Source organism: Rattus norvegicus, chromosome 19, assembly GCF_021556685.1.
Source record: "Rattus norvegicus strain SHRSP/BbbUtx chromosome 19, alternate assembly SHRSP_T2T, whole genome shotgun sequence".
Taxonomy (NCBI): Eukaryota; Metazoa; Chordata; class Mammalia; order Rodentia; family Muridae; genus Rattus; species Rattus norvegicus.
This window is the reverse complement of record NC_141552.1, coordinates 30085139-30109173: the sequence shown is the minus strand read 5'-3', so window position 1 is coordinate 30109173 and position 24035 is coordinate 30085139. Positions and strand designations below refer to the sequence as shown.

Below are 24035 nucleotides of genomic sequence, written 5' to 3'. Positions count from 1 at the left end.
TCTGTGCCTTATCTGTCTATTCCACAGGTAGGTCTGCCAAAGTCCCGCAATACTGCTTCCTGTTACTAGTTGTCCTTTCCTAAAGTTTGCACAAGTGAAAATTGTATATACTCGTTTAAAATGTTTTTGACCTGAGTTAGGTCACTTAGGATAATTATTTTGAGGTTTTTCCATAGTTTTTGAGTATCATTAGTTCAGTCCTGTTTTCCTTTCTTCTCTGTTACGGCACAATTATTATGCATGAGGCTGTTACATAATTATTTAAATTATATGGTCATTCAGTCAGCGCATCGAGGTTACCACTGTCCGAAAGCTTCCATTTCTCCATACAAACCCCTGAGCCTCTCCTCCTTCATCCCCTAGTTAACCAGGCTCTCCTGTCTGTCTGTATCGATTTTGGTAGGGTGCCTCAGTTGTGAAAACAAAATTCCTGTGAGGTTACCGCTGGCCCTGTTCGTTCGACTGTTATCAGTCAGCCACAGAGGAATGTTTGCTGAGCTTGCCTTGCTTTAGCAAGCAGTTCCGGGCAGGGGAGACCACAGGCCTGCATGTGTGTGTCCCCCCCCCCCCCCCCCGTGGCTGCATTCATTTCTCGTTCTCAGGCCCCTCATTCGCCTCCACAAAATGTTCCAGCTAGATTCCCCACCCCCACCCCACCCCCCACCTCGCAGACTCCTCCATTCTCTTCGGAGACAAACGTCCTCTTGCCGCGTGTGCTAGTAATCGGTCTCTTCTGTTGATGTCAGACTCTGGTCTCTTTCCTGACTTTTGTCTATGAGACACTGCACTCTAACATCTAACTACTCTAGGTGTCTTGTGTGCTGAAAATCATGCCCTCTTCATTTACTTTATTGAACATTCTTTCTTAATAATTGTGCGTTAGAATATTTTTCAGAATTCTATTCCTTATTATGTCTGAATACGAGTCACTTCATTGTGTGTGTGTGTGTGTGTGTGTGTGTGTGTAATACATAATACATACAGTATATATTTACATTTAGTGTATATCACTATCCTGGTTAGCTTTTGGCTCTTGTTTTATTTTTGTTTTAAAACAGTTTCTTATCATGGACCTTTACCCAGCCTGCAACTCACTGTGTAGGTCAGGCTAGCCTCAGACATATAGAAATCTCCCGGGGTTGGGGATTTAGCTCAGTGGTAGAGTGCTTGCCTAGGAAGCGCAAGACCCTGGGTTCGGTCCCCAGCTCTGAAAAAAAGAACAAAAAAAAAAAAAAAAAGAAATCTCCCTGTTTCTGCATAGAGTGCTAAGATAAACGTGTGTGTGCCACCATGCCCAGGTCCCTGGTTAGTTTTTATTGTCACCTTGACATAACCTAGAGTTGCCTGGAAAGGGGACACTTAACTGAGGATCTGCCTAGATCAGATCATATTGGCCTGTGGGCGTGAGTGTGTGACATTTTGTTGATTGATAATTAATGTGGGGGAGTATCCATCCCATGCCTAGGCAGATGGTCCTGTGTTGTATAAGAAAGCTTAACTAAGCCAACATCAGACAGTGGGCCAGGCAGCAAGCAGCATTTCCCCATGGTTTCTGCTGTACTTCCTACTTGATCCTGCCCTGACTTCCTCCATGGTGGACTGTGACCTGGAAGTGTAAGCTGAAATAAATCCTTTCCCCCCGCTAAGCTACTTGTGGTCATGGTGTGTGTCACACAACAGAAACCAAAATTAGGTCGCATTTTGCTTACTCGGTCCTTACTGACAGTCATTTAGGTTGCTCCCACCATTGTTTTAGGAATACTCTGAATAGTTTTTGGTCTGTGCTTTTACTCCTCGGGGCCTGTTGTGTACACAGAGGTGGATCAGATGGTAATCCTCTGCTGCTTGTTTGTTTCTCTTTGGGGAACTCCGCTCTGTTTTCTACAACAACTGCATGGTCTTACTCTCCCACCAGTCACGTTGCCCCAGATGTTGTTGTTTGTTGCACAGTAGCCTTCTAGTGTGTGGGACATGGCGCTGGTTTTGTGCTCTTCCTTGGCCAGCGGCTCATCTGGAGCAAGCATTGTCCCTGTGCTGTCATCCATTTAGACATCTTTAGGGAAGTGCCTTACAGTCTTCTGCTCTTTCTTAATTGGAGTTTCATCAGATTGGATTAGTTTTCTCATAGCTGAGAAGGATTTAACTTGGCTTGAAGTTTTTGAGGGCGTAGTTGCCACAGAAAGACAGACAAGGCAGCAAGAGCTGGAGCCAGCCAGACTGAAGCAGAACCAGGACGGGAAGTGAAGCCTGTAACATCGACCCGGAAGTGACCTACTTCCTCCTAGAAGGCTCCACCTCCTTAGAGTTCCATAGCCTCCTAAAACCCCTCCGCCAGCTGGGGACCAGGTGTTTATTCAGACGCAGGAGCTTAGGGGCCATTTTGCATTAAGCCATGTTGGAGTTCCTCATGTGTTCCAGGTATTTATTGACTATGGGAATTTTAGTTTTTGACTCCAATGATGGATTGGATCCTTTTTTTTTTTTTTTAAATGCTGTCTTGATGCAGTTAGGAGAGGTGGACAAGTTGGAGTGGAAAGATTTCTCTGACTGTGATACTAATTAGACAATTCAATCCTGTGCTATTGATTAACATAATTCATACTAATTGGTTGTAGGACCTTGGGCAAGTTCCCTGAATTCTTTGTGCTTCCCCATTTCTTTTTCATTCATAAAGAGCTAAGAAAGAACCCCCTCAGGACTTCGAAAACAGCACCTAATAGATGTTTTCTAATAATAATAGTAGGCTAAATTATTGCAGTCACATAATTTAAAGTTCTCAAATGTTCCTGTAAGACATTTGCTAAAGAGAGCTATAGTATGTGCTCCTTGCCTGGATGTCTCCACTCGGGGTTGAGGGAAGGGCAGTCATTCTGTTATGTCCTTCTAGCATGTTTGGGGATGCCGTAACATGCTCTGTTTTGTGTGATCGGCTGTAGTCATGATTTGGAAGCCGAGGGTTCTCCTTGTTCTCTCTTCTGCCCCTCTGCCTGCACACACACTCTCCTCAGTTTCCTGCTCCTGTTTTGAGATCGGCTATCATTTGGTTAAACGGGTCCCCAGCCTCCGCGGTAAGCATCTCTGTGAAAATGCTGTTCAGCACATTGAATATGCTCAGGTTACTTTTTAAACATTCAGCATTTCTGACGGATCTTGCCTTTTCTGTTTGCACAGTTGTCTCTGTACTTAAGACCAGTTAAATTTCACATCCACTGTCTGCCACCTGTCTAAGTCTCTCTTCAACACCGTCAGATCAGCTCTTCTGTCGGGTTCATATTTTTGGAGAGACGGTCTTCCAGAAACATCTGATCTGCTCTGGTTGGGACTGGCCATCTTCTGCACCTGATGGCACTGTCCCCTGTAACCTCTGCAGCACAGTGCAGACAGTTACTTTGTCTTTGTTCCTCTCATCCTCACCTATACCCTCTTAACATGTTTTCTGGCCTTGGTGAACATGTTCTCCAAATACCCTAGAGAAGAAGTTCTTAGGATGTAATCACATTTTTAAAATATTACATGTGTTTCTTTACTGTGTGTGTCGGTGCGCCTCCATGTGTGTCTCTGTGGTGTGTGCACATGTGGAATGCTGTATGCATGCATGTGTGCATGTGGCATGCTGTATACGTGGAGGTCAGAGCACGTCTTGTAGGGTGAGTTCTCTCCTACACCATATGATCCTGAGGTTAAACTAAGGTTGTCAGGCTTCGTGACAAGCACCTGTACTCACTGAACCCTCTCCTGACCCAGGATGTAAAATTTTTATTGTAATGGGCTTCAATTATTTTCATTCTACTTTGAATTGAGTATTTATTTTGGGTATAGAAATAAAATACATGCTCTGGGAGGTGATGGTACTCATCTTTAATAACCCCAGCACTCAGGAGGCAGAGGCAGGTGGATCTCTGTGAGTTGGAGGCCAGCCTGGTCTGCAGAGTGAGCTCCAGGCTACACAGAGAAGCCTAGTCTCAAAAAAATCAAAACAAAACACAACACAACACTTTGCATCCCAGTCACACTCGTTTTCTCTAGTGCTTCCTAATCTGTAAAGTCTGCATGAGTTTTCTGCAGTTTGGAAAATAAATTGGCAAGCTCCTTCAAGTCATAACCTGTGCCTTGGTCTTTCTTTGAGAGTGTGCTTATACATGGCCTAAGTGCTTAGTGTAAAAGTGGTACTAAGACCAGGAACCCCACAGCACCAAACCTGTGATCAGTTCTTCTTCAGTCCCTGGCGTCTCTGAGCTCATGGTGTGTAAGCAGCTGCCCCTGGCCCTTGTAGATGTCCTTTCAGAAGGCTAAGTGTGTCTTTGTGCCTCAGTAGATCTTTGTCTGCATTTTGGATGGACAAATTGTGCTGTGGTTTTGTCCAGCCAATCTGGTTCTGGTCTTCTGTGTTACTTCCAACATAAGGGTTCCTGGAAGCGCCCCCCTCTTTGTTGTACCTGCTAAGGTTGTCGAGTGCCCTGCAGTCTCTGCTGCTAACAGTTGTGCTTGGAGACTGCATTATGTTGGGGATGTCTCTCCTTTCTGATCTTGCTTCCTGTTTTATTCAGGTAATGTAATTTTGAAGCCAAAGAAGCTAAAAGCAGTTTTTCTCTAGTTTTCCCCTATCACCCCCACCTCAAGTGAATGTAATGTAATGTAATGAGGATTTCCTATGTGTGTGAATATTTTTATCTTAATAGCTACCCCCCCTCCCCCGCCACCTCAATGCTTAATTTGGAAGCTGACAGAACTAGGTATCATGCTGAAGGGCTTTAGGTTTCTCTGTAGGTTTCAGTGTTTTGCCTGAAATCCCAGAAAACTTACAATTAATGTTACAATTTCTCTCTGTCAAGGGACCTCATTTGATTTGTCTCAAGTCATGGAGGACTTCTTATCTTTTGTGGCCTGGGATTGATTAGTTTTCTTCCTCGCTCAAACTTTTTGAAATCTTATTTCCTCAACCCATTCATTCTTCGCTCAGTGGTTGTGGAAGGAGTCAAGGAAGGCTATTCTGAGTTGTAAAATTGTGGCTTGGAGGAATGCCCCCAGCTAACCTTCCTCTCATAGACTATGGTCCCTTTGTGATCTTCCTGCAGGCTCTGGCACTCCTTTGGGAAGTTGTCTGGAGAAATGAACACCAAGTTTGCACAGAGAGGCATCTCAATGGTGGCACACACAGTGCTTAGCGTACATAAGGCCCTGGGTTCAGTTCCAGATATTTCCCCTCCCTCCAAAACATCCCTGACTTGAAGTAGAAGGTACTTCTAGTTACGAGTCCAAGGCAGTTGTCAAAGTAGCTACACAGATAGACGCATTGCAGTCTTTGCTGCTGACTGGGGACTAGGAACTAAGAGCTAAGGAACGAGCCTAGTGTTCAGTTCCTAATGATGGCTATAGACTTGTGTATAAGGGGGAATATAGGCATATGATATTAATTATGTATTACTATGTAATTTTTGTGTCCTGTTTGAGTAGTACTTTAATCTGCACCATCATACTGATGATTCTGGCTTTGTTTCTTGTATAGCAGGAGAGTTGCCTATAGCTTTAAAATGTACACAAAGTATCTGGCTTCATTTCCCAATAAATGGAGTCATTTTTCCTCCAAAACTACTTTGGGTGGGAAAACAAAAGACAAGCCAAAGTGGGGGAGTTTGGGGGTGTTTGGATATTTGAACCTTGACCTTCAAATTTCTATTTCTCTGTATTCTGTTAAATCCTTTTACTTCTTAGTCTTTTTTTTTTCTTGGTTCTTTTTTTCGGAGCTGGGGACCGAACCCAGGGCCTTGCGCTTCCTAGGCAAGCGCTCTACCACTGAGCTAAATCCCCAACCCCTATAAAGCCCTAGTCTTTTTTTTTTTTCTTTAATCCTTTTACTTAGTAAGAGGTGATTCATGGGAGCTTGGCATGTGCCAATCAAACAGAGGCACATAAAATCCTTCCTAGAGGACTGAGGCTGAAGGACAGGTCAGAGCCACGCCTCTTCTTATTTCAAATAGTGCCAGGCAGTTGCTGTAGATAATTACTAGCTGATTTCCCCTGGAAAGTGAGCAACACCATACATGAGCAATAAAAAATATATCACACCTACGGCTTTCTTTCCCGTGCAGCCTAAGAGGGAAAGAACCCTCCGCCACGCACCATCTCAGCAAGCTCGTTTCAAAGATGCAGGGTCTGTGTTATGGGGGACACTGGGACGCACTGTATGTTATGGGGGGACACTGGGACACACTGTGTGTTATGGGGGACACTGGGACGCACTGTATGTTATGGGGGGACACTGGGACACACTGTGTGTTATGGGGGACACTGGGACGCACTCTGTGTTATGGGGGACACTGGGACGCACTGTATGTTATGGGGGGACACTGGGACACACTGTGTGTTATGGGGGGGACACTGGGACGCACTCTGTGTTATGGGGGACACTGGGACGCACTCTGTGTTATGGGGGACACTGGGACGCACTCTGTGTTATGGGGTGACACTGGGACGCACTCTGTGTTATGGGGGGACACTGGGATGCACTGTATATTATGAGGGAACACTGGGAAGCACTGAGTACTGTTGCTGTCTCTGATTGTGGTTCAGGGCCTGACTGGTGCCAGATCAAGAGGAGCGCAAGGATGAAAAGCAGAGGCAGGGAAGGCAAGCAGCCTGCTATGTTGGCCTGCTGGACGTGAATGCTGAACTCATCAGCACACAGCTGTACACGAGCACAGCACACACATCTGTACACGAGCACAGCACACACATCTGTACACGAGTGCAGCATGCACAGCTCTACATGAGCACGCTCTTGGCTGGTTGCCATGTTTGTTAGTATTAAGGGCACCTGGACCACGCATGTTGCAACATTGGGATAGCAAAGATGTAGGATGTGCTTTCTCACCTCAGTGTTCTCTTGCTAAAGAGCTGGAGATCAACTGCTAGAGCTTTAATTACTCTACTAGGTTGAATGCTGTTAGCCATGTTCTACTGTCAGGTGGTACTCATGTGATGTCATCATGATTTGTTCAGGTTCAGTTTGGTCAGTATTTACCATTGACATCTCTGCCACATCACCAGTGCCAGGAGTCCATAGAAGAGGTCAGCAGGTATTTTTTATAAGTAGTCAAATCTTAAGTATTGTGGGGGCTGGAGGGGTTTGGTCTCAGTGTCCCCTGGCCACCTCGCTATGGTTTGAAAGCAGCCATGGGTGTGGGAATGACTATGAGTCAGTTCTAGTTAAATGAGTTAGGAAGCTCTCCATAGGCCTGATATGCAGGCAGGGTCAAATTGTGTCCTAGCTGGAAACATACCTTACAGACTTTGGGGTCCAGAAAAAGGTACCCCGAATGGGTGACGTGAAATCTCTGCAGGGGCTCTGGCTAGCAGAAACCACATGCCTTTTATGGAGGTTGGCTAGGTCTTGCCTATAACCATGTCAGCGATGCATAATCTCTGGCGATTAGAGAAGAGTTGAGTTTTGGATTCGGTCAGAGTAGCAGACTCAAAGTTTTTTTCATCTTCGTTATTTTTCTGCCTCTCTGACCGTAGACCTTCAGATTCAGATTTAGAGAATAAAGAAAGTCAGATGTGGCCTTAAAGGCCATTCGCTAGCATTCTTCCTTACTGAGACCACGAGCTTGGCTTTTGATCTGTTCTCTTTCCACAGTGTGAATCAGTAGTCCTAAAGGAGGTTCCTTTCTTTCGACCTCTCTCTGCTTCATTCTGTCTCTCTCCTCCTTTCTCTGCTTAGAACTCTTATCTATGGTTGCTGTAGAGGAATCTTCAGAAGGTAGGGACTGTTTGGGCATTCACTGGCTGCCTTCTGGGCACTTTGGGAGTGTTAGGGGTGTGGACGTGATTGAACTAATACTGTGCGCTCTTCTGTCTGTCTTCCTGGTGTCCAACTTCACATCGTTTTGTCGTAGTCCCTCCAGTATCCCTGCTAGTCCAGTCAACATTCCTTTTAGTTCATTTTCTCTAGGAATTCTGTTTTCCCGTTATAGTCCTCTGAAGCATCTCTAAACCTCTTCAGTGTTTGTTACTTCAGTGGTGATGTTATACTTTATTTTTAAATTTAGTTTAAAAACGTGTTATTTATATGCATGTCTGTTACCTGCATGAGTTTCTGTGTATCATATATGTTGCCTGCAGTAGCCTGTGGGGGCCGGAAGGTGGCATCAGATCCCCTGGAAGTGTAGTAATAGGCAGTTGTGAGCCACTGTGGGTGCTGGACACCAAACCTGGGTCTTCTAAACTTTCTCTCCAACTGTTTAAAAACAAACAGATGTTTGAGGGTTTTTCCTTTCAAATTAACATTTAATTTCTCACCACCTAGCACAGGACTGGGTTGTGGGAACTGAATGTTCCCACTCAGTGCAGGTGTCCACCCATGGCTCTGTCTCCAGTCACCAGAGGTCTGAAGACAGAGTGCAGACCTGTGGGTTAAAGCGTGATGGCATTTACCTTTGAGATGCTGTCTTGCTAATTACCAGTGCTGACCACTAATGGCCTCAGTAGAAGGAACCCTCCACCCAGGCTGGGTTCAGTACTTCAGTGAGAGACGCTCCAAGTGCCTGGCACAATTCTATGGATATAGCAAATGCTCAATTAATATCTCCTAAGTGAACTGGAAGTGTTTTTATGTAGGGTCATCCCAAAAGACAAGGAAGGTGAGAGCACACCTTCTGCTCCTTTACGTGTCTCTTCCACTTCAGATCCAGAAACATGAATTGTCACTATTTTACTAGAAATACAGAGCCACTGCATCTTTATACAAATTCTAGCCACCTTGGCTTTTTTTTTCTTTTGTTGTTGTTGTTTTTCCTTTTAAAAATCTATGAGGTATATTTTTAAATATAAACAATACCATGTTACTACTGAGCCATGTGATAGGGTGTTGTCTAGGCATATTGTACTTTCTCCCAGCAGCAGCCTGCTAAAGGACATTGAGGTATTTCTGGTTTTCCAGCTTTCAAGTTGATACTATAGCAAACGGTACTACAGGCTACAGTATTACAGGCTACAGTGCTACAGGTTACAGTGCTACAGGCTACAGTGCTACAGGTTACAATGCTACAGGCTACAGTGCTACAGGCTATAGTATTACAGGTTACAGTGCTACAGGTTACAGTGCTACAGGCTACAGTGCTACAGGTTACAGTGCTATAGGCTACAGTATTACAGGCTACAGTGCTACAGGCAACAGTGCTACAGGTTACAATGCTACAGGCTACAGGCTACAGTATTACAGGTTACAGTGTTACAGGTTACAGTGCTACAGGCTACAGTGCTACAGGTTACAGTGCTACAGGCTACAGTGCTACAGGTTACAGTGCTACAGGCTACAGTGCTACAAACTTCAGTACTACAGGTTACAGTGCTACAGACTTCAGTACTACAGGTTACAGTACCACAGACTTCAGTGCCACAGACTTCAGTGCCACAGACTTCAGTGCCACAGGTTACAGTGCTACAGGCTACAGTGCTACAGGCTACAGTGCTACAGGCTACAGTATTACAGGCTACAGTACTACAGGTTACAGTATTACAGGCTACAGTATTACAGGCTACAGTGCTACAGGTTACAGTGCTACAGGCTACAGTGCTACAGGTTACAGTGCTACAGGCTACAGTGCTACAGGCTACAGTGCCTGCTCAATGGTCACTGTCACTCTGCAGGTAGGGACTGTAGTACATGTGCCTAACAGTAGAATTCTTACAAGGACCAAAAGCTTCTGCATCACAGCTCTAATGTATGTTTCCAGACTCCTCCACAGAGGGTACGGGTTAGTGAGGTTGCCACACTTTTAAAGTGAAGGCATAAACAATATCTTCTGATTTGAAGGGTGGTAAAACAGTTCTTCTAAGTTTAATGTTGCATTCTTGTGTGCAGTAGATTGAAAATCTTTTCACCATTGTCTCTCTGAACTTGTGTGTGTGTTTGGGGGATCCTGGCTTCCTTCTTTTTTTATGTTCTGCCTCTGTAACATTGCCCATTGATCTAACTGTTAAGGTGTAAGGTCTGTTGGTGTATTAAGACAAATGTCTCTTGGCTGTCTTTGTTCGTTCACACTTCTCTTTATGCTACTGCAAAAGAGATTACTTCTCTCCTCTTCTGTAGTTTGACTTCCTGGAGTCTCTGGTGAGTTATGGTTTGAAACTATTAAACTGAAGGTTAGAAACAAACAATTAGTATGTTTTACATTGCGTGTCTCCTGGGTAGCACCGTGTCCCGCCCTGGAAGAGTCCCTTTCACTCAGCATAGGTGACTTGCACTTATCAGATCTGCTGTGGCTATAGTGCAGTGCTGTGCTGTTCAGCTAAACTGGATTATTCCTGACAGTAATCCCATGTCTCAATCATTGGTGCTGGTGGTTTGTAGATGCCAAAGAGGAACCGTGAAATATTCACATTCAGTGAAACGCTGCAGTCCAGTAAATGTTTTGGGATACTGATAGATAGCCATAGAAACAGAGAATATATTCAGATACCTTCCTTACATCCCCAGGCAGAGTTTCTCTGCGTAGCCCTGGCTAACCTGGACCTCCCTCTGTAGACCAGGTTGGCCTCAAGCTCACAGAGGTCTACCTGCCTCTGCCTCCTGAGTGCTGGATTAAAGTGTGTCACCACCTCCTGCAGCTTTTATTAGCCCATCTTACTGCAATTGCTGTATTTTGTTATTATTAATCTCTTGCTGTGACCAATTTATAAAATAAACTTCATGGGTATGCATATGCATGAGCGTACTTTCTAGGCTTCGTATTTGCACTGGGATCCCTGAAAAGAAGGGGTACTACTTAACAGTGCTGCTCACCTAGAATGTTAATTTTTTCATCTTCATTTTGATCTCTTCATCTTGATTTATAGGTGAATTAAGGGAGAATTGATGTTTTCACTATGTTTCATTGTATTGTGTGTATGCAAGCACACGAGTGTGTGTGCGCGTGTGCACACGCGTTCTCACACACACAAGGAGGTGAGAGTCCAACCTTGCGTTCTCCTTAGGACGATTGCTCACCTCCTTTGAGGTGGGGTCTCTCATTGGGCCAGAGCTTACTTACCAGTTAGACTAGACTGCTTAGTCGTGGAGCTACTTCCCCTACACTGGGATGACAAGCATGTTCACATTAAAGATGCCCATACTGGGCATTTTTATGTGAGTTCTGGGGGACTGACCCAGTTGTGTGCTTGTAAAACAGGAGCTTTGTCAGCTAAGCCTACGCTTCAAGTTTAAGGACGCTCTAATTTGATGCCATGGTGTTGGTGGTTCCTGCTAGACTAAGGATAGATGTTTGCACTGCTAAGCTTCGGAATCACTTGTTTTCTATTTCGGCAAAGAGACACCATGACCAGGACAACTTATAAAAGAAAGCATTTAATTTCCAGAGCGTGAGTCCATGACCATCATGGCGGGGAGAAGGGTAGCAGATTGGCTGGTAGAGCACTGGAGTAGTAGCTGAGAGCTTATATCTTCTCCACATTGGGGTGGGGGGGATGGCGGGGAGACCAACTCAGTGACAGTCCTAGGACTAGGAAGTTCATGCTTCCTAATCCTTCCCAAACAGTTTCCCCCACCTGAGGATTGAGCATTTAGATAGATGGGCCCCTGGGAACCACTCTCTTTCAAACCACCACAGCACCCTTCTCCAATTCTTAGATTTGGTCACAGTTCTAATATTGGCTTTGAGGCTGAGACAGGTCTGTGTTATATAATGTTGAGAAGTAGCTTCTAGTCCTTCCATGAAAGGGTAATATACTTATCATTTAGTTTTTGTGTCACTAGAATGATATCTCTCTCCTCCTCTTCTTCCCCTCTCTTCCCCTTCCTCCTCCTCCTCCCCTTCTTCCTTTTCTTCCTCCTCCTCCCCTTCCTCTTCCTCTTCCTCTTCTTCCTCCTCTTCTTCCTCTTCCTCCTCCTCCCCTTCCTCTTCCTCCTCCTCCCCTTCCTCTTCCTCTTCCTCTTCTTCCTCCTCTCCCTCCTCCTCCTCCTCTTCCTCTTCCTCTTCTTTCTTCTCTTCTTCCTCCACCTCCAAATATGATGAATTTTAAATGTTAAGCTTTGGGTGTTAGCTACTTTGTAGAGTTACTCTTATATTCCTAAAATAAGTTTTACCAGGTTATAAATGTTCTTTTAATTTGATGGTGGACCTAGAATCTATGTTCTTATTTGTTAGACATTGAACATTGTTTTTTAGATGTGAGATTAGTTTATGCACACACGTGCATTCTTTTTGTGTTTTGATCTGTGTTATTTTAATAGAATGAATCTGTGAATGTCTTTGTCTATGCTCTTAAGCAGTATGGAGTGCCCACTAAAATGGCCTGTTCAAGTACATTGAGTCGGAAATTCTTTGAGACTCTGTGCATCTGTGTTCCCCTGAGAGAGGATGCTTTCATGGTTTTCTTTCTACCTTCTATGGTTTCTTTGGCTTTCACTTTTCTCTGCATTATTGTGGTAATTAATATCTTCTTGAAATTACCTAAATTTAGTTTTTCTAATGTCTTTTTGCTTGGTACTGAACAAAATAATCTTTTATCTATTTTTTTCTCACTATTTGAGTTATTGTTAAGACAAATCTATGCTAAGAAAATTCTAAAGTGTCTTTTTGAAAACTATGACACAAAAGGATGTACTTTCGTAACATCCATATTTTATTGAGATACCAGTAATTTCTGAGGTGAAGCTGGACTCTCAGGAATGTGGGTAGAGAGTGTCTTTGCTGATCACTTCCCCTCTCTCAACAGGCTCCGAGGATGAAAGCGATGACGAGTCCAGCTTCGAAGGCAGAGATCCCGATACGTGGCATGTTGGTTTTAAGATCTCATGGGACATCGAGACGCCAGGCTTGACAATTCCTCTTCACCAGGGAGACTGCTATTTCATGCTGGGTAATGTCAGGGGACTCAGGGTGGGCGCCATTTCACTTGTCAGCTTAGGTCGTGGGGCACGTGTGAGGTTTTGAAATACACTTTTGAATATTTTGTATTTATAATGTTTTTTCCCCATGAACATGTAACTCATTAATCTTTTTTTTTTCATTTATTTATTTTATGTATGTGTGTAGATTTTAGGCTCGGTTCTTCCTCCCAGCCCCATGCTCCCAGAAATAAGACTTAGATTTAAAGTATATTTGCAAATACCTTGCTTGACCATACTAGCTATGCTCTTCTCTGACTAGAATCATAACTTAAGTAACCCATTTACTTTAACCTACATTCTGCCATGTGGCTGGTTACCTGTGCTCTGGTCAGTCTCCTTACGTCTTTGCAGGTGGACTTTCCTGTGCCAGGCTCTATCTGACCCCCCAGTGCCCCACCTTCTATTTCCTGCCTTAGCAATGGGCCATAGGCTTTTTAGTTGACATGCGTGTTTTGCTTGCATGTATGTCTGCACCACATGCGTGTCTCATACCCATGGAGGCCAGAAGACAGGGCTGGATCCCCTGGAACTGGAGTTACAAACAGTTGTGACACTCATGTGGAGCTGAGCTCAGGTCCTCTGCAGCAGCAACCAGGCAGTTTCCTTTCATGATCAGCTGGAGTGGCCACAGAATCGTTCTCTCTGCTCATATTTGAACGCTTTGGAATGTAGTGTTTATGGGTTCACAACAAAAGACACTGTGGGGTTCGAGGTGCTTTGATTTTGGCTGCTTTGTTTAAGGATTTGGGGTGTCACTTATTCTCAGCTTGTTTTCCACTCCAGAGTGTACAAACATGCTTCTTTTGTCTTCTACTCATGAAGCCCCTAAGGGGTTAGGGAGATGGCAAGCATGAGGACCTGGGCTGGCTCCACAGAGAGAGCGCATGGAGATGAACCAGGCGTGGTGCTGCCCCTGTCATCCCAGTGCTAGGGAGGAGACAGGACATCCCCGGGGCTTGCTGATCAGCCTCTCAGGCCAGTGAAGTCAGCCTCAAACCAGGACGTAAACAGTGGAGCAAGGGTGCCAAGGTTGACATGCATGTGCACGCACGCACGGACATATGCACACAGGCACAGCGTCTCACGGTTTATCCTCTCCTTGGCGTGCCTGCTGTGTTCCAGGCTTGTCTCATTCCTTTCTGCTTGCAGAGACTTAAGAGCTGGCGGCTTTTCCCCTAGGAAAAGTCAGGGCCCGAGATCAGTTTTGGTAAGAATTATTTTCCTGTAAAGTTTGGTATCGGTAGAGTTCCTGGTATTGCAGGTACCGACTGAGGTTCTGGGGAGATGTGGGAGAGCAGTGAATCTCCCTCCTTGCCTTCCGGACCTTGGCAGTATGAATGGAACCTTAGCAGCTCCCAGACTTCCGTTCACTGCATGTGACTGTCCAGGTCCTTGCTTAATCTCCTGCTGACTCTGTACCTCATGCACTATTTCTCTCTAAGGCATACTTTTTCCACCACCGAAATAAGCTTAGTTTTGAAGGAGATTTTTTTATCCCTATATACATGGAAAACCAGTATCAACTGGCCCAACTACAGGTGTTTTATAAATATAAATATGGAAAAACTAAAAGACTGTTAAATACTTCTTTGCTTAGAGTCTCAGTCTTGTTCTTTGTGTAAACAAAAGACTAGCAGTTTATATGAATACTATGCAAATCATGTACACAGTGGATTTATGCCAATACAATTTGTAGCAATAAAAAGGCAAGGAAAAAAGAATATCATCATTCCTCCTAATATCAGACATAAACTTTTATCATTTGATGAACATAGTGGATAGTAAAATGAGACAGACAGACACTAATAGCATTAACATTAAGGGAGTGTTAACTGCAGTAGGCCACTTTGAGGGCTTTCCCTTGGTGTTTACAAGTAGATTGGAAGTAATCACAGGGCTCAGTGCTGTATCCTTCGATGCTTCAGCTCAGCGTCTCGCTTCCACTCGCATCTTGCTTTATCTCATACAAACCTGTTTCACATATGCAACCTCAGGCTCTAAATGGCCTTTGGAGGGAGGTGTCAGAGGTGCAGATCTGTCAGTCCATCCCTGTGTGGTAACACGGGGACCAGAATGCCTGGGCCACAAGCTCCAGCTAGGGCTTTTCACTCCCTAACTGTGGTCCTGTCAGCTGGCTCTCAGGATGCTGAAACCTAGGGAGTGCCATCAGTGTTAAGGTCACCCCTTCCCTTTATCCCCCAGTTGGACTTCAGCATCCAAACTTTTATCCTGAAGTTTCTATTCCTATTGTTGAATACCATTTATCTAAAAGGACCATAACTTAAGTTTTTATGTCTTCCCAAAATCTTGATATTTGGCTTGAATCGGAATAAAGGGCTTCTCTTGGGATACTTTGTTGATGGTGATAATTTGCATCTGTGGAGGTCAGAAGAACCAGAATGGCACCTTTTCAAATAGCTTCCTGTTTACCTGTGTGCAAAACCAAGAATTTGCATTGTAAAAGCTCAGCGTCTCGTGCATTTAATAGAATCTGTGATTTCTTCTGATTAAAAAGCAAAGTGTGGAGGCAGGAAAGATAACTCAGTGGTGAGAATGTGTACTCCTTTTGCAGAGAACGAGATTCCTAGCACCCCTGCTGGGCTGTTTGTGACTGCCTGTACCTCCAGGGCATTTGATACCCTCTTCTGGTCTCTATTGGTACCTGCACTCATATCTATATATCCATACACAGACTCATATCTCTATACCCATACACAGACACACGTGCATAATTAAGAAAAAGCAGCATATGCTCATTCTAAAGGAAAGAAGTTCTGTAGAGTGTAAAAGGAAAGAATGCAAAGACAAGTTTCCTGTGTGATTACTATATTCCTGCCTGGTCTCTTCTCATAATGCATATCTGAAATGCTGGTAATATTAATCACAAACACATTTACTAGGAATTAATGACAAGAGAAGCATTCTGTTAGTTTGCTTGTAATCCTGAGAAGTAAAATTTTGCTGTTGTAAAAGAAGAAGCCTAGTTACCCACCTATGGTTATATAGCCAGCAAGAGTCAGGAGTTAGAACCTGACATTTTAGTCTGCTCAAGTTTCAGCATTTCTACATCTGGGCCTTTCTCTGACCCCAGGTAGTCCCGGGCCCCCTCCCCAGTGGCCCTGCTTTGGGCTTCAGTTCACTCCTTGCTATTAAGCATCATGGCTCTGCAAGGGAAGCCAAGATGACAGTATTCTGATTTGTTTTGCTTTTGTTTTTCAGATTTAAAGGTTTTTTTAATTTAACAACTGATTAGTGTTGAAAGCATTTAATTAGCCACATTGTTAAGACATTGAATTGATTACATTGTCCTTCCGATGTAATTGGAAAGTACATGTTCAAACATTCATTGAGTCTCGGTGCTTTTTTTTTTTTCTTTTTTTATGAAGATGCCATATATTTAAAATGAAATTTGACTACTGTTGTAAACTAAAATAAACTATTTAAAAACCATATATATGTATGTACACACACACACACACACACACACACACACGTTGATATGTATCAACTGCTATGTAGCTTTGCCCTTTCACATTAGCTTTTAAAGTCCAAATAAGGAAGCCTGTAGCCGTGCCTGTGCTGCTAACTGAAGGCTGAGCTTCACAGCACTTACAGAAAGGAAACAGTTTAGCTCAATTTATAATAATATATTGGTCTGCAGAGGAAGTTCAGACTGAACCCCACTGTCTCAGGTGAATACTCCAGGGGTGTCTGATGGGGAGTGTGTCGGGTATCTGTAATAAATCTACTGCTGTGGGCGTGAGTGAAAGCCTCTTGGCAATGCCTGAGGACACACTTCATGGGGCTGTCACAGTTTTACTTTTAAATTGGAATCTTTGCCCTAATCTCAGAGTTAGACAAGACCAGATTTGCAAACAGATTTACAATTTTCACTAATTTTCCAACCAGGACTTCAAAACACACTTAGAGGAGGAAAGGAAAAAAAAAAAAAAAAGCCAACCCACCATCACTCTCTGGTGTTTCTCAGGGTGGGATGATTTACTCTGCCACAGCTGTTTTCCATAGACTGCTTGTAGCCAGGGAGTTAGAGACTTGGCAGTGCTTGGAGACAAACTGGGTTTGCTTTTTGTGGAACAGATTATACAGTTCAAGGGACAGCAACTAAACTCTGTTCATTAACCAGGAGCTGGGTGTGGAGGCAGGATGCTTGGGGACAAAGGTGAGTAAACATTGAGCAAGCCTCTGCTGGTCCCCTGCCCCCCTTAATGTATCACCACGATGTCTTAGATGTCACTAGTCACGGCTGGTCTCATCTCTTTTATGACTTAAGTCTAACTTTAAAATGTCTGGTGTTTGTATGATGACCAGCTATTTCAAAGTCTTAGTTGTCAAATTCCAGAAGCAAAATCCTTGGCCAAAGCAGAATGAGGCAGTAGAAATCGAGATGCCCGGCTTTGTTAGGTCTCCGCTCCCTCACCACTGTTTAGAGGGGAGGCAAGGCTACAGGGCTTCTCGCCCCCTGCGCAGCTCCCAGGCTCCCCGCACCATCCACAGCCCCACAGTGTCCACACATCTCTCAGGCTGGGCTCCAGTGTGAACAAGAGCTTCCCTCTGCCCTGTTTCCCACCTTGCTAGGAATTAGGATGGGTGCATGGGCCTGTGCTTTGCAGGCTACGCTTGGTACTGGGACTTACTGCAGACACTGGGACCGGGCCACAGCACTGAAGAACCAGTGAAGCAAGGCAGAGCAAGGACGGAGCTGAATGTAGGCCCTTCTCTGCCTCAGGCCTGGAGTTCTGTAGGCTGCGAAGCTCCCAGCTTCACACGCATATGTCCGTCGCCTCACACAGTAACTTACGAGAGCGGTAAATCTCACCAGTTGGCTCTGGAAGGGGACAGGAGCTAGCATCTGGCCATTGCTGAATAGAGCAGTATTACTTTGTTTAAGGCTGCCTTTACTTATACAGTCTGGTCATTTTTTTTAGATTTATTTCCCCGTGTATGAAATACTTGTGGCTTAGCAGCAGCAAGGCCAGAGCACCGTGAGCATTTGATGTGGTGTAACTTGAAGTGTGGCGCCTGCTCCTGTTTTTCGAGGCAACATGGGCACTCTTGTTGGAGGCTATCGCCCTGTGGGCAGGAATAACAGAGGTCGCTAGGATTTAACTCAGCTTGACTGGGGGCTCCCCCGGGACTTAACTTGGAGACTGTGGTATCTTTGTAAATCCTTCAGGTGTTTCTCGGCCCCGCTTAGATTTAGACATTTTGTTCAAAGCAAAAGGCTTTTGTCATGTGCTTCTGACCCCATTCCCTTCCTCCCCCAGCCTCTAAGTGACCAGCTGAAGTTAAAAAGTACATGTAATTTATGGCTTAATCATAAATTCAAAATAATTGTACTTTATTACCTCTCACAGGCCTCGAGATGTAGGTGCTATGTGCTGCTTTCTGCCGAGGCAGGGGAATAAGGGAAACAGTAATAAATTCTAACTGGAGGCTGCAGCCTGTAAGCCCGAGGAGCTGTCATTGCAGAGGAAAGCACTCGAGCAGCCAAATGAGCACCTGTCACGTGTGTTTTCTGAGGGAGAGAAACATGGCAGGGTGTTCTCAAACGAGCATGGGCTGGTGGGCTCATCTTCTCAGTAGTGGCAGAGTGTGCAGCCACTGGTGGGTTTTGTGCGTGGGTGAGGATGTCTCCTGAACTTTCGCTCTCAGCGTCTGGCCAGAGGCTGTTGTTTTCACACGTGTGCTTTCCTGTTTCATGGTATCCAGTAGAGCTTGGGAGAGAACTATACCTGTGGACAGAAAGCCAAGCATACTCTTTGGTTTTTGAAAGGATTCTCTTCTCTCTGACACTTTTGAGAGTATCCCCGGGCTCATTGGAGTATCTCCTGTGCACGCAATGGTGTCCAGTGAGGAGCAGGCCCTGTGCTGGAGACCTTTATATGCTTGCTGCGTTTGCTCCCCATGACAAGATCATCAGGCAATGGTTATTTTGCTCTGACTCCTAGGCACAGAGGAATATTGATGGGGATCAAATGCTGAGGTATACAGCATTCTCTTCTTAAAAATGTATGTGTGTGAGTGTGGGATATGTGTGTGTGTGTGTGTGTGTAGTGTGTGTGTGTGTGTGTGCGTGCATATGTGTGTAGGCGTCATGAAGTCCGTACTCATGTGACATTTGAATTCAAATCTTCATACTTCTTTAAAGTGTTCTTGTCCACTGAGCTAGCTTTTGAAAGGAAAAAATACTCTAAAAGTAGTTTGTCACACAATATATGGATGTGCTAAAACACATTCAGTTGTAATCTTTAAGTAGGAGAATTAAATGTAGTTTGAATTTGCTCTCAGTAAAGATTTTAAACAGAAGTGAGCTTTAGAGACATGTAGCACTTTGTTTTTGTCCTCAAGGAAACATGCCCAGTGAATTCCGTATTTAGATGCAAAGCAAAGTTCTTTATGGTTTCTCTACAAATTATGTAATCACGGGCCTTGTGCTTCTCTTCCCTGGACTGTTCTGCAGATGACAGTGGCTTAGATTCCCGAGAGGGAGGGCTGTTTCAGCTTTATCTTGCTATAAGCTTTAGCAGAGTAGGTTGGAAATGGAAAGAGCTTAATCCGTTGCTGAGCGCGTGATTGAATCGGGACCCATGAGAGGGACCCATGAGATTCTTGCCTTCTGATTGTCTTGTCTGTTGTTGTTCTTGTTCTGGGCTTGTTTGGGCAGACGTGTTGATGAGATTTTATGGTGTAGTGTCCCCATGACATTTCTAGGAGACTCGGTCTCATGGCATATGTCTTGGTCCTCTGGATCATACAGTGTCCCTTCTGTCCCTTCCGAGATGTCCCCTGAGCTTTAGGTACAGTATTTGCCCTGTAGATGGGTGAGGTGGGACTGGGCTTCCCAGTGCCCCTGTTCTCTGCTGTTGATTGGTTGTGCTTTACCGCAGTGTTCTCTGTCTGTTCCAAAGAGATCTACGCTGACCTGTGGGTGGAAATGTGTAGAATATACTTAGGAATTACGCTGATTTAGTCAAGTGACAATTGTAGGTTCTCCTCCAAGAACCATGACCTCATTAGCCTGGGTAGTTGGCTAGGTTTCCAGTACCAGAAACCGTGTGTGTGTGTGTGTGTGTGTGTGTAAGTATGTATGTATGTATATAGCTTTTGGTCCAGAAGTGTTAACTTTTCTTCTAGAGATCCATTTGGGGGAAGTGGTAATATGTGTGTGTGTGTGTGTGTGTGTTGTATATATGAATATGTGTGATTATGTGTGAACTACATAGCACTTAGAGGCTTGTTCAATATAGAGAGATTACCCTGCCTAACTTTTTAGATTTTTGATTTTTCTTCAGGACTTTATCATCTTGTTTGGATGTAAAGGGTTAATTTATATGGTTACTGATGCTATGAAAGCATTGGTAACTAAATGGGAGTTAAAAACCATTGCAATAATACATCCACTTTCTAAAAAAAATAAACATGTTATCAGATGGGGAAAATGTAAGAAGAATTTAAATCAACTACGTATAAATAATGTTTTTACCAGTTCACATATTCTTCAACTACTGTTAAAAAAATTGGATGTAAGACCTGAGTCAGAAGGTCAGGCAGCGTGTGAAGGCACGGAAGTCGAGGTGTCTGGGGCTGCCTCTCCCGCAGTCATTAACTGGATGTGGGAAGTTCTCACCTCACATGCTGCTTGAATAGTAGACAGGAGTGATGGCTCTGTCCAGACAGGAGGAAAGAAAACCGACTTCATTTGCCGTTTCTGTGAATCCACGCTGTCTCTTCTTACCCTTTAGTCTCTCCAAGCCCCTCTGCCCTCATTGCTGTGGGAGGGCTCGAAGCTCGGAGAGGAGAGTGAGAGGGTAGCTCTTGCCAAAGTGGGATTAAAAATCTTTACACAGATTTAGAGAGCAGCAATGTATTATTAACCTCAAGACTCTGCTCCTTAAAATGCAACAACAAAGCAAACATTCCACAAGTTAATTTAAAACAAGGGGACAGAGGTGGTTTTGTATGGCTAGGGACGGAAGCCAGGGCCTTGCAGTGTGTGCTTATGGAAGCCCATTTAGGTTTGAGCATTTACCCAGCTCAGCCCTCACTGGATAGGCTTCACCAGGCCTTTTTTTTTTTTTTTTTTTTTTAAGTTAATGAATAGCTCTCCATTGAACATTTCCATTTCTATCTTTCAAACATGATGTATCTGAATTTCAGAGAAAAGAATTAATAATGTATGAGTCACACTCATTGTAGGGAATTTACAAACTGCAAGAAAATGTAAACTAGCAATAATATTTATGACATTTCTTTACATTCTCCTTGCATTTTTCCTGTATTTGATGGTGTTGGTTTTTTTTATGTTTTTAGGAAGTAATATCACGCCAGTATTTGCATTTCATTTAGTTCCCAGTGCTGTCCTATCCTCAGTATTTCTCTTACTGAATATCCCCTGATAACATATCTTTTAAAATGAGTATAAACTTAATCTTTTACACTCAAGCAACATGGTGAAACAGGAGTTTTCAGCACTGAACTCGTCCTTAGAACATCATTTGAATAATTACCTACGTACAAAGAATGCCTTCATGGCAACTAGGTAATCTAGGGGAGAGAGTCCAGCGTCTAAGTAGAGTACAGAAAAGACAGGAAGAGCTTAGGGAAGGCTCCTCAGTTTCTCCTCACCTCTCCACCTGCTGAGCCTCAGAACTGAGAGGGCGGGGCAGACTCTGCAGAGGGTGGAGACTGAGGGAGTATCTGACATGGCAGCAGGCCTACCCCAGGGGACTCACTGTAGATTGGCCCAGGATCCTGGTCTGTCTCAGTGAACTCACTCTGGTCAGGTCCAGTGTTGGCTTCTTGGCACCATTTGTGTTCCTCATATAGGGGCCAAATCTGGGCAACTAGACTCAAGGCCTAAGCCTACTTCCACAGACTCTTGGACCTGATGTGTGTGTGTGTGTGTGTGTGTGTGTGTGTGTGTGTGTGTGCGTGCGCGCGCGCGCGCGCGCGCGTGTGCGCGCCAGGCCTCTGACCTACTTCTGCTGATCCCGGTTCCAGCTAGTTCCCATAAACCAAGGTCAGACAGCCATATTATGGCATGGTCCAGGCTTGCCTCTGAGGTGCCAGGGATCAGCTGAACCATTGACCCAAGCTGCAGGCCAGTACACATAGAAATTGGTGATGTCTTAGAAAAGAAAAGAGAAAACTTGAAGAACAATATATTTAAAGTTTTGCAGAGAAAATCTGCCAATAAATAGTGACAAGGCTGTCATTCAGAAATAAAGGTAAGGAGAATTCCTTCCTAGACAAATGCAAGATATAGGTATTCACATACTGAAATTCAAAATTTTCTAATAAAGAACTGTGTTACATAAATAAGTAACTCATAAAAGTTCAGAGACACGGTATTAAAAACCAGTGTGGACATAGGATATGCAGGCTCTAAACTGACAATCACAAAACATGAATGGAGAAACTAAGGCACAGTGTTCTTGTGGTGGTATTATTACTGTTTTGACTGTAAATCACACAGGCCTCATAGCAGCTAAGAAACATGTAGTAGATACACAAAGGCTAAGGGCAAAGCTTCGAAGTCTATCCCTGTAGATGAGTGAATCGGAGAGGCCAGAACAAGAGGAAGAAAGAGAAAAAAGCTAACCAAGCAAGGCAACATGGCAATAAATAAATGGATTCGGTTCTCTAGTCCTGTCCAGTTATGGAGTGGCTGCATGGATTCCCAAACCCAAATCCCTACAGCAGCTCTCCCTTAGTCACACAGCCCAAGGGACCCCAGGGAGGTCGGAAACCTGATTTTTTCCTATACCTGTGAATTTATGATAGTTTAATTTATAAGCCAGTATAGGAAATTAATAGTAATAGCTATAATAGAATAACTATAATTATGCTTTAATAAAAGTTCTGATTAATAGCCTGAACTTACAGAACGACTGTAATTTACCGTAATAAAGTTCTGTGTACGTGGATTTCCTCAAAGACCTCAGAGTGTATTCTTCCAACCCCGTGCCTCCACGATGGGATGGAGTGAAGTGAAACATGGCTGCTTTGTTGCTATGACAGGTACTGATTGCCTTTGGTGTCATGTGTGCCTCAGATGATCCTGGCTGCTCAGTCTTGAGGATCTAGATGGTGGGTGTTGAGTTGGGTCAATTGCGAGTAACTGAGACAGCAGGAAGTCAGACCAGAGCTAAGGGAAGACTGCTCTCTGTGCTGCCTACTACACGGTTGTCTTAACCAGATACCCCTCTGAAAATGAATGGGTAGCAAAAGAAGGACCATGCAAAGTAGCAATGGGAGGCAAAGTGATGGAACTTAAGTCAGACAAGCGAGAGTCTATGTCGCAAACTCTCGAGATGCACAGGTCATGGACAATAACAAGAAGATGCTAAGCCTTTATCCATGGAGTGGTTGTAAATATACGTTCCTGAACCCTGGAGTGCTAAATGCATGAAGCAGATATTAGAACTGAGGGAAGGAACATTTAGCAGTACACATGCACGCACGCATGCACACGCACACACACATTTTATTTATATATATATATATGTATATGTATATATGTATATATATATGTATATATGTATATATATATGAATGAATATATAAATAAGAGCTCAGCTCTCTACTTTTCAATAATAGATCATTGAGACAGAAAAATCAATAAAGGAACAGCCATGTCAACCCGGTTGAGCTAACCAAGGAATATGGACTAGCCCGCCCAGCAGCAGTGCACATGAAGCACTCCGCAGATTAGATAATATATTTTGACACTTTTAAGAAGCCAGCGTTTTCTTTTTTTACCACAATGGTGCAAATGCAGAAATGTCAGCGACAGGAGGCATCCTATAAAATGCACACATACTGGAATTTCAGAATGCCTCAAAAATCGGGTTCTTAAAAATGAAATTAAAAAGAAACTAAAAACATTTAGAGAAATGAAATGGAAACAAAAATACCAAAACTTTTGAGGTTCAAAAAAAGCACCTTGCAGAGATTCATAATAATGGATGCTCGTAATAAGTCGGGGGAAAGACCACAAGTAAACAACCTGAGTTCATAGCTCAAGAAACGAGGAGAAAAGAAAAACACAAATTTCAGACCAGCAGAAAGAAGGAAGGAGCAAAGAACGGAAGAGAAATAAGTGGAATGGAGACCAGAAAGACAA

At 43.9% G+C, this 24035-nt stretch overlaps 1 protein-coding gene and 1 long non-coding RNA gene across 6 annotated transcripts in view; one reads left to right on the top strand and one right to left on the bottom strand.

The window, feature by feature from the left end:
• Fto (FTO, alpha-ketoglutarate dependent dioxygenase) overlaps positions 1 to 24035 on the top strand; it is a 407615-nt gene that overhangs the window by 105463 nt on the left and 278117 nt on the right. For all 5 annotated transcript variants that reach the window (XM_087594054.1, XM_087594053.1, XM_087594057.1 and 2 more), the window contains one exon: positions 12715 to 12858. In XM_087594054.1, the coding sequence (XP_087450180.1) occupies positions 12715 to 12858 (144 nt within the window). The remainder of the gene's footprint in view (positions 1 to 12714; positions 12859 to 24035) is intronic.
• Positions 18232 to 20709, bottom strand: LOC147999347 (uncharacterized). Its single transcript, XR_015643952.1, has 2 exons — positions 20538 to 20709; positions 18232 to 18642 (listed from the first exon to the last, which is right to left on the bottom strand). It is a non-coding gene; the product is annotated as an uncharacterized LOC147999347 (long non-coding RNA).